This window comes from Amphiprion ocellaris, chromosome 21, assembly GCF_022539595.1.
Source record: "Amphiprion ocellaris isolate individual 3 ecotype Okinawa chromosome 21, ASM2253959v1, whole genome shotgun sequence".
NCBI classification, from domain to species: domain Eukaryota; kingdom Metazoa; phylum Chordata; class Actinopteri; family Pomacentridae; genus Amphiprion; species Amphiprion ocellaris.
In genome coordinates this window covers 9,180,372-9,193,977 of record NC_072786.1, presented here as the reverse complement: position 1 = coordinate 9,193,977, position 13,606 = coordinate 9,180,372, and the positions used below count along the sequence as shown (strand labels likewise).

General features: G+C 39.6%; 1 protein-coding gene across 8 annotated transcripts in view; it reads right to left on the bottom strand.

The window, feature by feature from the left end:
• Positions 1-1,354: 1,354 nt before the first annotated feature.
• The window catches only part of cald1a (caldesmon 1a), a 96,683-nt gene continuing 84,431 nt past the window's right edge, over positions 1,355-13,606 (bottom strand). For 7 of the 8 annotated variants that reach the window (XM_055006475.1, XM_055006474.1, XM_055006476.1 and 4 more), the window contains 3 exons: positions 12,943-13,011; positions 11,380-11,416; positions 1,355-2,974 (listed from right to left, as the gene is read on the bottom strand). In XM_055006475.1, coding sequence (XP_054862450.1) covers positions 2,961-2,974; positions 11,380-11,416; positions 12,943-13,011 — 120 coding nt within the window. In that variant the 3' untranslated portion in view covers positions 1,355-2,960. Of the gene's footprint in view, positions 2,975-11,379; positions 11,417-12,593; positions 12,647-12,942; positions 13,012-13,606 lie in introns of all 8 variants that reach the window. The other variant, XR_008600201.1, reaches the window with a different exon arrangement.

Sequence of the window (13,606 nt, the reverse complement as noted above, 5' to 3'; positions counted from 1 at the left end):
TTATACCAAGGAGCAGGTCCTCTCTGAGATAGAACTTTCTTTTTTACAGGTGCAACACTATCAAGTGTTGTACGCAGTGAGGCTGCAGCATTATTAACAATATAGTCCACTTCTGTGGGGGTAAAATTATAATATTTCCCTTCCATTATATCAGTAAGTGGTGCTGGACTAAATAGAGAGGGTATTATTTCCTTAAATTTAGTCACCGAATTGTGAGACAGACATCTACTGTAATGATATTTATTCTTAACTCCTATACAATCTATTGTTGTAAATTGAAATGTTATCATAAAATGGTCAGAAAGAAGAGGGTTCCGGGGAAATACTGTACTACTTAAAACACCTTAACCGTGATTTCCAGAATCGGGGAACACATTTGAGTTGTCTGCCACGAAAACCAACATACAGAATTTCACATTTTCCCACAAAGTCCCCTCAGAAAACTGTAGGCTATACAGGCAGCTTAAGCTAACTACCGAGCTAGCTTAGCCAGCTACGTCAGCAACACAACTGACACACCTTTACTCAACATTATTTATCACTGATATTAATAATAATTATGAACTGCTAAAGGTAGCAGAATTAATCCATCTTACCTCACGTTAGACCGACTCTTCGTCTCCTCTGCTCCTTCAGTTTCTCCTCGAATCTCTAAATTAATCTCCAAATGTTTAATAGCTTGTAGCTACCGTTAGCTAGCTAACTGTGCTAATGTTTGCTCTTCGCCACGTTAATAGCTTTGTACATTAGTGTTTTAGCTGACTTGCAGTGAAATAACTGACATTATTAACCGTAATTGTGCTTGTTGTGGCACGTTAATAAACAAAGAATAACCAAAGAAACTGCTCAGTGTGTTTAACTACCTGCATGTTCGCTCAGGTAAATATTTATACGTTTATCGTGACAGCACCGCCTACCGACGTGGATAAATTAACCTGACAGTTAAAAAAAAAAAAAAAAAGGTTATTTATGATGTTGAATCCAACCCTTCAAAATAAATAAAATATAAATTCACCCCATTAATCAAACGTATAAAATTGCCTTAATATTAATTATCAATATTTACATGACTAATTGGAAAAAAAGAGACAAATCGACCAACACGCAACAGTAAATAAATGATTAAAACAATGTAATATTGTGGGTGGAAAAAACCTTTAAAACTCTAACCTCATGGACTAAGTGCTTGTAAAGTGTCGCATTTTGGTCCATTTTAATAACTTAGCTAACATAATTCTGCTATTTTGCCTTAATCTTACAACCTTTTACAACTTTCAGAGCATGAACTCGTGCATACAGTACATAATGTGGTCAATAATAGAGTAGCAGAGGTACAAAAGGAAACTTTGCGACATGGAATACCTCAATGTCTTTATTGCTGTTGTTGAATCAAAGGTATAATGTTCAAAACATTCATCCACTTGGAAACTGCCCACTTGTTTGACATTGGGAGAGAGAGAGAGACTAAAGAAAATGTGTTTTGCATAGGCTTAGCGCTACACAAATGACAAGTGTCTGGTTAAACATGGAAATAAAAGAATTTTTAAAAAACATAAAATGGACACAAAGTTGTAAAAAAAAAAAAACAATACAGCATTATGAAACCACTGTATTAGGAAAAAAAACCCATATATAAATGTCACATTAAATCACGCGTAGAAATGTTTTGGTCCAGCTCCCCTGCTCATTTTTCAGGAGCCATGGAATGTGATTGTCAGACTCTTGAGCAGTTGCATCGATCAATTTAATGCCCTGACAAACGGTTCATCATCTTATCGAAGGGAATGTGCTACTTAAGAACAAGTCAGTGAAAAATAAACATGAAAATCACAAGTCTCAAAAAAAAGAAACTGAGTCGCGATGAGGCGTTCAAGTACTGTACCTCAGCTGTCGTAAATGTTGTCATTGCAATCATAAGGCCAGAAGTTTTACATAGTGGTAAATATCCTTGTACTACTATCTTGTTATATGCGTAGGCACCCTGATTTTAATTTGCCCTCAGTTAGAAAAGCATTGCTGAGCGTAAGAGTGTGCATAGAGGCAATAAAGAAGTTAAAGGTAGATTAAAAACAAAATGAAAAAGATCCTACATTATAAAACCTACAGCTTTTAAGCAGCGAAGGCACCACGTGCGGCTGCTTTTAGGAGGAATGTCTGAAGATTTTAAATTGATCGAACAGGTACAAAAGCTAGAAAAAGAAAAAAAACACATTAAAATATAAATAAAAAGATAATAAAATGGCCTTCTGGATATTCAACACTCCGAATTAACTAACTGCCTGTTGGTGAATAGTTTTTGGATACGAAAAAGAAGCAAAAATACCTTTTTGTTATGATTATACAGATGTTATAAGTGATACAGTATGATATTCAAAACATCACATGTGCTAACATATATTACTCAGACCGTTGCTGCACTATTGGTAAGACATAATAAAAGTGAAATCCGCTAAATTCTAGAAGTGCTTATATTTCTATCCTGAACAGGTGAACGTTGAATAAAATAGCAAATGTGTGAAGCTTTTGCTTTAAATATAAATAAAAAAAGAGATGGAAAATAATCGGTAGGAGTGAGATTTCACCCATCTCTTTGGAATGTGGAAACTACTCTGTCTCGAGTACAAAAGATACATCTAAATTTAATTAGTTTTGTTTTCCTGGCAGGATTTTTAGATAAAGAAATAACAAATGTCCAAATTTCACAGCATTTTTTGTTGTTTTTCTCTTCTTTTTTTTTTCAGAAAGCAAAAATCATTGTGCAAAGGCACTATACGTGGCAACCTTACAAAATTACGCTGATGTTGTTTCGGTACAGTGCTCGGACAGCGTCTCTCCTGTCCCTCCATGGTCTTAAGGGTCCCCTCTCGGGATGTGTGGTCACTATTTGGTTCTTAAGAAAAAGTCAAAAGGAAGAGTCTTGGATTGTCGTGGTCCCCAGCTTTAGTGGCTCCTTCGAGACATTAGTGTCCCATACCTGGTGAAAGACACAGAACGAGTCTATTAGCGGTTTATATACAAGTCTGCAGACAGGTGTGGGTTAATGAGGCTGATCTCCTGACACAGAAGGTCAAACTAAGCAGCAAACACCTCAGTGAAGTTTCGAACTAGTGCAAGTTAACTGCAGTCAGTTTAAAGGCTACTTGATGCTGGCGCCGTAAAAACTCTATTGAACTTACTTCTAACACAAAAGTTACCCCACTAACTTTTATAAAGCCTATTTTTGATCAGTCCCTTAAGTTTTCATCAGAAATGTTGGCATGGTGTCTTAGCATTTAGCTCAAAAGGTTAAGTATAGCCTCACAAAGCCCCAAGTGAAGACATTTAGGATATATTTCATTTTCCAAACACACACATAAAAGCAGGCCACTAAATATTATTGTCAAGAAGGGATGAACAATTTGGGGATATTTCTGATGGATATTGATGATTCAGTTCAATGTTCACGGTTTAACAGATTAAAAACTGGTGATAAAGCACTAACTCCATGAGATGCTATAATATATGTGGCTGTCGATAGTTTAAACTCTTTAAAATTTCAATTTTAACTCCTTTAGTCCTTCAGTTTTGTTAGCAAATGTTCTAAAAATATTCAGAATACTTGATTGGTTCTTCTAATTTAATACAAAAGTAGAATAACACAGTTACAGTTATTCTCTGACATTTTTGCATTTTTACCATGTTAAGTGGGGCAAGCTTGGGGCAGATTAACCCTCTGAATCCACTGAAGTTTCTGGCCGTTTTTTGCTCCAGTCACATTTTTACTCACTATGGTTTTATTTTTCACTGCAATGTAAAGTCCTGCACCTCTATCAAAACAGTACAACTGTTGCTACAAGTAAAGACAATTCAATACTGTCCTCTGTCCAATTCAACGAAAAATAGGGGAAAAAAATCAATTGAACTGATTATTTATTACACAGAAATTGAAAAATCGGTGTATCAAGAGGTACATGTGGCCACAGATGTTACTAATACTGTAAAAAAGCTGATTTTACATGTTATAAATATTTTCTGAAACACATTTAGTCTTTTGTCTACTTGTCTCCTATCTGCTCTGTATAAAACATTACCTGCAGTTCAGCCAAAAAGCCTATTTTAATTTTTGTCATGTGACTATTGCTCATAGCTAAATCAGTAATGACTTCACAGTTGTGCCAAAGAGGGCAGAATATTTTGATTTCTACAGAACCATTTTAGTGCAAAAGTTGTGTTGTTGGCAAATTTTTAAATGAGACATGTGGAATAAAGTGTTTTTAATGAATTATCACAGTTTTAAGCTTAGATTTGGTTCCATTTTCTGACAGAACAGCTCAGACGTAGACAATCTGTACAGATTCTTGCTCTGATAAGTGGTGTATTTTTGGCATTTTTTTGAAACATAACATGCCTTTCAAACCCACAAGACAGGCTTGAAGTTCAGAAGGTTAAAGTTTAATTGAACACAACAACATTACTCTATTGCATCCTGCAGAGAAACATTGTCTGATGAGCATAAATTGTCAGTAGTTTTCCAAAAAGCTAAAATTGACTTTAAAACCATAAAGTTCCAGGTACAGTACAGTGTCTGCGAGTTAAATATAAGCCTACTGCATTTCCAAAATGGCCTGTGTTATTTTGGAAGCTCTCTATTAGAGTCAGGCATGTGGACAGTGTGTGGCTGCTACTTGTATTCGGCCCACTGTAGTGTCAAATGTCTATAAGGTCTTGCAGCCAACTCCTAGCCAGAAATCCAAAATGTGTAGAAATCCTCTGTCATCCCCTGAGTCACACTGCGATGGTGTGCTAATCTCCAACATACCAGCTATTAATGCGACAAACCAGCCTGGCAGGACGGCCGCTTGCTAGACCCCCCCAGCTCTGAGCAGCACAAGTGGAAGGGTTTGAGTGGCGTCGAGATGGCTGTTGAGAGCACGTTTATAGAGGTGAAATTGGTGTGTGATCCTGAGCACTGAACAAGGAACATATTACACCGGCATGTACAGAATCCCTCAAGGCCGAAACCCCTCTTCTGACCCGCTGGCGAGGGCGGAGGGGGATTTTCAAAATAGCACACAATGTTTAAGTGGCATCCTGAAATGCCGTGGAGCCAAACAAAAGGCCAGACAGCGAACTGGAAAAGGCTGAAGGGGAGGCTGCTGTAGGGCCGGTTACTGGTTTTGAAACACATGGCGCTGTATAAATCAAAGACAACTGACAACATGGCACACTTAACGAGAAGGTCACACCTCCAATCTGTGAAAAAACTGCCGTCCTGTTAAAGGGCCTGGACATTTGTCCAAATAAACACGATTGGAGTGAAGAATCACGTGCACGACCTTCATGACCTACTTCTACTGGATGGATGTTGGTGTGAATTTGAACTTCTGTGCTCTCTGTTTGCCCTCCAACAGACTCCTGGTTGTACACAATGAGACAACCTCTGTCCTTGTTGTTTTCTAAACTGTCTAGTGGGTATTGGCCATAAAATGGTAGTTCAGAAAATTGTTCAATAAGGTGTTTAATAGTTTCTCTGAAATGCATTTGATGTAAAGCTCCATGAAGACATATAAAGAAACTAGCTGGCCGATTATTTAGCCTAATATCCGACATTTTTCCCATTATCGGTACTGTTATTTTTATTCACAGATTACCTATAAAATTAATTAAATGCACTACTTTAGCTCTCTCGGTTTGTAATCGCTCTGTGGTCTGAACAATGTCCAGCCCACAGCTCTATCAAGCTACTGTTTACATACAGGTAGGCTTGCCACCTTTCAGAAATGAAAATAAAGGATGCCCACCACGGTCCTCGGGGCCACAGTTCAGTAAAGTTGCAAAGATATTCACAGATTCAGACTTCCAGCATCAATAACTCATTAGATATAGGTTGTCAAAACATAAACAATGCCTCTTTTCCATCATTGTAAGGTACACAATGTGCTACAAGCCCAGTTTTATCAACAGTAGATAAGATAAGATAAGATAAAGTTCTCTATTTCTCCCCACTCCAGGGGAAATTTACATTGTTACAGCAGCTTTATTTACAATATATACACGGGTGGCAAAATTTTTTAACAGAAAAAATAAAAATAAAGTTTAAAAGTGCAGAGATGTGCAGTGCAAGAATGTCAGTGCAAATTTTATGGTTTGGGGTGGTAATGATATAGTCCAGTTTATGTTAACATCAGCCAGTGATGCTGATGTTGTAAAGTCTTATAGCAGATGGGATGAAGGACCTGCGATAGCGCTCTTTCTTGCAGGGTGGATGTCGTAGCTGTCTTTCAAGCTGCAGGAATAACATTGGTGTCAACAGGAGCCAGTTGAAGGCTGCAGTGATTTTGGTGACACTACAGAGTACAAGATTTAGGTTATTGAATTTTTGTGTCTCTCTTCGCTGTTGCAGCGGTTTTGCAGACAGTGCATTCGTCACACAGCCGGCTGCATATAGACATCAATGCTATTTCTGCAGCTTGAAAGACAGCTACTTTTGATAAAACTGGGCTTGTAGCACATTGTCTGCCTTGCAACAATGGGAAAGAGGCATCGTTTATGTTTTGACAACCTATATCTAATGAGTTATTGATGCTGGAAGTCTGAATCTGTGAATATCTTTCCAACTTTACTGAACTCGGGGCCACTACCACCTAAGGAGTGATATATTTAATTTTGAAAAAAGCATTTAGCCATACTTAAAGCTTTAAGTGCTTTATTAACATGGAACTAAGAGTTTTGTATTGTTTTATGATCACAGGTTCTGTCTGAACAGACGTGGCATCATTTTAAACTGTGAAACCAGACTAATGAAATAAAATGTAATGACCAACCAGTGAGCAATACTGGATTCTGCAAAAACATAAACAACTGAATGCAGAATACTGGACAAAGAAATTCTCTACAGACATTTTTTTCATCTAAATGTAAATCTTAAAACAGTTAATGTATTAACTTATTTTTGTGTGTATGCATGTATTTATTGATTTATTTAGTGCTGTTAGCATATCAGAGTTCTGAGTTTTTCTTTAGATAGGCAAAGGCCATCTATTGATTACATATAGGCTATTATATAAATGTTTATTAAAAACTAAAAGGCATTAAAAAATACTAAACAACTTAGGCATTTATTGAGTCACTAAAATACTGTAGAGTCTAAGACCACATCAGCATGATTATAAGCATCCTCTGGTAAATTAACAACCAGATACTGATGTCTCTCACCATATGGACTTCAGGAGATGATTAGATGATGATAAACTGTGACCTGCTGGTTGGGTTCTCTCTGTTCTCATGTTTCTTACATGTTGGTCTCCTGATGCTGCCTTACTTCAGCTAATCCTTGAGCAACACAGAACACAGTTTGCCTTTTACCCATTGCCAGGGGTTCGAGTCTTCCCACTCACGTCTGTACATTTGCAAACGTTTTTGCTTCTGTGGACGTGGTGGAGTTTCGGGTGTAAACATTTTTAAACACGCGGGTGCAGCGTGATCTGCTGGACCTGGCATCGGGTCCTCGCTACGTGGGTCCTACGATGTTTAAATTGGCTGCCCTTAATATTTCCTGTGTTTTATTTTGTTCCTTATGCAGTTTTGATGAGTGTCTGACAGACGTATACGGGGCGTTTATGAAAATACGGAACAGTTTGCGTCCCGTATTGATTCAGCACCCTACTTGGGTTGCCACCCGTCCCTTAAAATACGGAATCGTCCTTTATTTGACAATTAATTGTTGCGTCCTGTATTGAATCAATACGGGACGCAAATTGTTCCGTATTTTCATAAACGCCCCGTACACGTCTGTCACACACTCATCCAAAATGCATAAGGAACAAAATAAAACACAGGAAATATTAAGGGCAGCCAATTTAAACATCGTAGGACCCACGTAGCGAGGACCCGATGCCAGGTCCAGCAGATCACGCTGCACCTGCGTGTTTAAAAATGTTTACACCCGAAACTCCACCACGTCCACAGAAGCAAAAACGTTTGCAAATGTACAGACGTGAGTGGGAAGACTCGAACCCCTGGCAGTGGGTACAAGGCAAACTGTGTTTTCTGTTGCTCATGGACTGGCTGAAGTAAGGCAGCATCAGGAGACCAACATGTAAGAAACACGGGAACAGAGAGAACCCAACCAGCAGGTCACAGTTTATCATCCTCTAATCCAGGGGTCCCCAACCACCGGGCCCCGGACCGGTACCGGGCCGCAAAGAATGAATAATCGTGATTAAAAAATATATATAAAAATATGTTTTTGCTTCCGGGTGTCTTATTTTGAAAGACAACCACTTCCGCCCACGCCTAACTTCCGCGCTTGACTCTGGCGCGTATTTATCCTGCGTCAGCAATGCAAGCTAGCCCTCGCAAAATGAGCCAGAAACAGAGTTCACTGGAGAGTTTCTTTGGAAAGAGTAAACGAGACAACGATGAGACAGCAGAAGGGTCACAGACTGCCTGCAAAAAGAAAGCTGCATTTAAAAGAAAATACCAAGATTCCTACCTGAGTTACGGGTTCATCGCAACAGGTGATTCACAAGCCCCACACCCACTCTGTGTAATATGCGGTGACAGACTTGCTAATGAAGCCATGAAACCATCAAAACTACGCCGCCACATGGAGACAAAACACCCAGCATTGAAAGAAAAGCCCTTAGAATATTTTGAAAGAAAAAAAACGGGAACATGAAGGACAGAAACAGTTATTGAAGGCCACTACTTCAACAAATGTGTCCGCGCTAAAAGCATCATTCCTGGTCGCGGACCGCATTGCTAAAGCTAAGACGCCTTTTACTATTGGGGAAGAATTGATTTGGCCTGCTACAAAGGACATTTGCTGCGAACTTTTCGGAGAGGCTGCAGTAAAAAAGGTCGAAAACATACCCCTTTCGGCGAGCATCGTAATGCACCGTGTTTGCACGGACGGAGAGGCTGCGATGACTGGGCGGCTTTCAGGTTTCAAGAGATGGATGCAGAACATAGACGCCTTCTCTTGTACACAGAAGTGAGATGGCTTTCAAGAGGTAAATCGCTGGCAAGAGTTTTTGAGTTGAGAGTCACTGCAGAGATTTTTCTTGGAAAAACAGTCACCACTGGCAGCATACTTCAGTGACGCTGATTAGATCTCGAAACTTGCTTACCTGTGTGGCATTTTTAACCTGCTCAATGAACTCAATCTCTCACTTCAGGGGAAAATGACAACCATTTTCAGGTTGGCAGATAAGGTTGCAGCATTCAAAGCCAAACTGGAGTTATGGAGACGGAGAGTGAACACAGGGATATTTGACGTTTCACATATAGCAGGGATTATGGAAGAGACTGAGTTTGGACCTTCATTCACCCAGTTAGTGCATGATCACCTGTTGCAGCTTTCAAAAGAGTTTGAGCATTATTTCCCCATCGCAAAAGACCCCAGGCTGGGGAAGGAATGGATCCAGAACCCATTTGTGAACAAGCCAGGGGAATCAACTTTAACCCTACAAGAAGAGGAACAACTAGTTGAGGTTGCAAATGATGGTGGCCTTCAATCCATGTTTGAAACAACTTCAAATCTCTTTGCATTCTGGAGTAAAGTCAAAGCAGAACATCCTGACATTGCCACAAAAGCACTGAAAGTCCTGCTTCCATTTTCAACCTCTTTGTGAGGCGGGGTTTTCTCCAGTGACAGCAACAAAAACAAGACTACGGAGTAGACTGGATATAAGGAATACAATTCGAGTGTCATTGTCTCCCATCACCCCCAGATGGGACCGTCCAGTTGCAGGAAAACAAGCCCAGAGCTCCCACTGATTCTACATTTTGGTGAGTTGATATTATAGTGTAATAGTTCGTGAAAGTGCCTAATATAAAATGTAATTGTTGCATTCAGATTACATACTAAATATAATGATTAAGGTTTTTGTTATTGGAACCTTCACGCCCCTACCTGGTCCTTGAAAAAGTGTTTCTGCGTGAAACTGGTCCCTGGTACAAAAAAGGTTGGGGACCCCTGATCTAATCATCTCCTGAAGTCCATATGGTGAGAGACATCAGTATCTGGTTGTTAATTTACCAGAGGATGCTTATAATCATGCTGATGTGGTCTTAGACTCTACAGTATTTTAGTGACTCAATAAATGGCTAAGTTGTTTTTTTTTAAAAATGCATTTTAGTTTTTAATAAACATTTATATAATAGCCTATATGTAATCAAAAGATGGCCTTTGTCTATCTAAAGAAAAACTCACTCAACTCTGATATGCTAACAGCACTAAATAAAACAATAAATACATGCATACACACATAAATAAGCTAATACATTAACTGTTTTAAGATAAGATTTAGATGGGAAAAAATGTCTGTAGAGAATTTCTTTGTCCAGTATTCTACATTCAGTTGTTTATGTTTTTGCAGAATCCAGTATTGCTCATTACATTTTATTTCATTAGTCTAGTTTCACTGTTTAAAATGATGCCACGTCTGTTCAGGCAGAACCTGTGATCATAAAACAATACAAAACTCTTAGTTTCGTGTTAATAAAGCACTTAAAGCTTTAAGTATGGCAAAATGTTTTTTTCAAAATTAAATATATCACTCCTTAGGTGGTAGTGGCCCCAAGTTCAGTAAAGTTGGAAAGATATTCACAGATTCAGACTTCCAGCATCAATAACTCATTAGATATAGGTTGTCAAAACATAAACAATGCCTCTTTCCCATCGTTGTAAGGTAGACAATGTGCTACAAGCCCAGTTTTATCAACAGTAGCTGTCTTTCAAGCTACAGGAATAACATTGATGTCTATGTGCAGCTGGCTGTGTGACGAATGCACAGGAACTGTCTGCAAAACCACTGCAACAGTAAAGAGAGACACAAATATTCAATAACTTCAGTCTTGTTCTCTGTAGGTACACAATATGCTACAAGCCCAGTTTTATCAAGTAGCACATTGTGTACCTTATAATGATGGAAAAGAGGCATCGTTTATGTTTTGACAACCTATATCTAATGAGTTATTGATGCTGGAAGTCTGAATCTGTGAATATCTTTCCAACTTAACTGAACTGTGGTCCCGAGGAGCCGTGGTGGGCGTCCTTTATTTTCATTTCTGGAAGGTGGCAACCCTACCTGCAACTGTCACTGCAACTCATTTTGGTCATTACAATGCTTCTAACTGAAGGATTTAAGGCACCTCTGCAGACTGAGAAAACCACCACTCTCATGGTTTCTGAAACTAATTAGAAAAATGAAAAAAAACAACAAAACAAAACAACAAAAACACTGTGGCCAAGCTAAGAACAAGGCAGTATTTAAGAGGTTGTGAAACGCTGACATTCTGTAAGCCACGAGTTAATTCAACAACTGCAGCACGCACGCCCACATGACTGGCTGCACATTTGTCAGTTTTCACATGCGGTGTCTCGTAAAAACTCACCGTTGGCGACTGATTTGGTCTCCCCTCTGCCTGCCACCTGGAAGACATGGAAACAGGAAAGTAAAACAGCAGCAGAGATGTGGAGATTTGGCAAAAACACGCGCAAAACATCAGCTCAAACACCTATGCAGACTGCTGAACCTATCCAGATCTCATCATCCTGCTCATTCTGTTCCTCCCTGACATCACAGCATAGCACGGTTAGCTAATGACAAGGTGGCTAACCGCTATCTTTCCTGTCCAGGGCCCTTTTTACGTCAGCTGCAGACCACCACTCACTGGCGGACCACAGCCTCCGGCCTGCACAGCAGCTGTTGGCTGCAGAAAAATGCTGCTACCAGACTAGGAAGGAATGAAGGAAGGAAGGTAAGTTTATATAAAATGAGTGACTAAGTAGGATATCCTCATCATGCTGTTCCTTTAACTCACTCAGCTCTGTATATACACAGTTTTATTTATCTAAATAAATTAAGATAAGACAGCTCATTCGTGTCAGACTTGTTTGAAAATGGGAGGCGATAACGGTGATTTGAAGCCGTCAAAGTGCCGCTGCAGAACCCAGCAAGGCGTCCTCCCTGTAAAAAACGCTGTAAACAGTTTCTCCATTAGGGCAATAAAAAGTTAAGTGAAGTTGGACGGCGAGCAGTGATTTGTGGTTGTCAGAAGAAGGAGCGGTGATGTGATACAGCCATTTGTGAAAAGCGTTCAGCCTGCAGTTGGACAACAGGCGCGCTGTTAAAACGTTTTTTTTTACGATGCAGAATTTATACTGAACTGTAATCTTCTGGATTCTGTTGAGTCGGCTTTAACAAGTTATGGGTGTTAATGGAGTCAACAGCTTAACCCTTCTTTAAATCGCCTTTACTGGGGCTTTATTGATATGTTCACTTTGTGCCGTTTTATTTTACGGCACTTTAAAATATTTGGCAAAAATCTTCAATTCCAAAAGCTCTGTGCGTTTTTTGGGAGGCAACTGATGTTTATTGCTCGTAATCTACACAATCAAAGCCTCGTAAAGGAGCTATGAGAGTTGATACGTTTAACAATGCGAAAGGTGACGCAGTTGTCAAAGCATAAATGTCCACTTTTAGACAATTCTGATCATTAGAGCTAAAAGAAGCAGCGGTGTCCAACCACAGCAGAACAGAGAACAGCTAAAACAGCGTGACAGCATAGTGAGGCCATTCTGTGCACTGAAACAATTATTCTTTTACCTCTCCAGGCTTTTTTCCAGATTTAGCGGTGAGGTCAACTAGCTATGAGAGTTCTTTAAAACAAAAGCAAACAGAAGTTATTGGTACTCCACTCAGACATATTGTGAGATTATTCCCAATATCTCCCCTCCATGTCTTTAACACAACGTTCTCTTGATTGACAACAACTGGAAAACCACGGAAGGCCTTCCAAGACCACAAACCAGCTTGGCACAGTTAAAATTTCATCTGGATTCGCTCCAGGATGCGTAATGCTCGCTTGAATTTTCCCCCCGATGGGTAAAAGACTCCTGCAAATCTTTCTTCATGCGACCAAGAGAGTGAACACGCTGAATTTAAGAATAGCTACCTTGGTTGGAGAGGCGCCTTTGTTTTCCCATAGACTCCTCTTGTTGGTGACGTCAACCGGCTTCAGGTCCTGTCAGAGAAAATCAGAAAACAGGAGGCGTTTTATCGGCAGTCCTCTGCGTTTTGGAGGTCTATTTGAAAACAGTCATCGTGTGGAGGCAATAGCAGAGATGGAGAAGGAAAGGAGTGACAGAGGAGGACTGACAGACGCTATCAGGCTGAGAGTGTTTGCCTGGATGAAGTGGAAAATAACACTGAGAGTCTGAGGCAATCCACTTTCAAGAGATGCCATCGGAGAGCAAAGCAGAACTCAGGGAAGATGTATTAATAGAACAACGGGTAACAGCATTTTAGTGCAAATAAGCTTGAACTCTACTCCCTTGTTGTTGCATTTAAAGTTTCCTCCAGCTCCACTGCTCAGTGTTTCCTATTTTAGCACGAGCCATAATCTACCACATGGAGAGCTCCAGCATAAATATTTAGGTAAAATACAGGCATAATACTCAAGAGCAGGAGAGGAAAGAAAAAGTTTGCTCTCAGGCTGCTAGCAAAGATTACAATAAGCTTAAGATAAAATGCTTGAGTGACACTTTATTCCAAACTACTGCCAAGTCTACAATATCCACATGCACTGTATCTGGATACTATTACAGCTACAGGAGGAG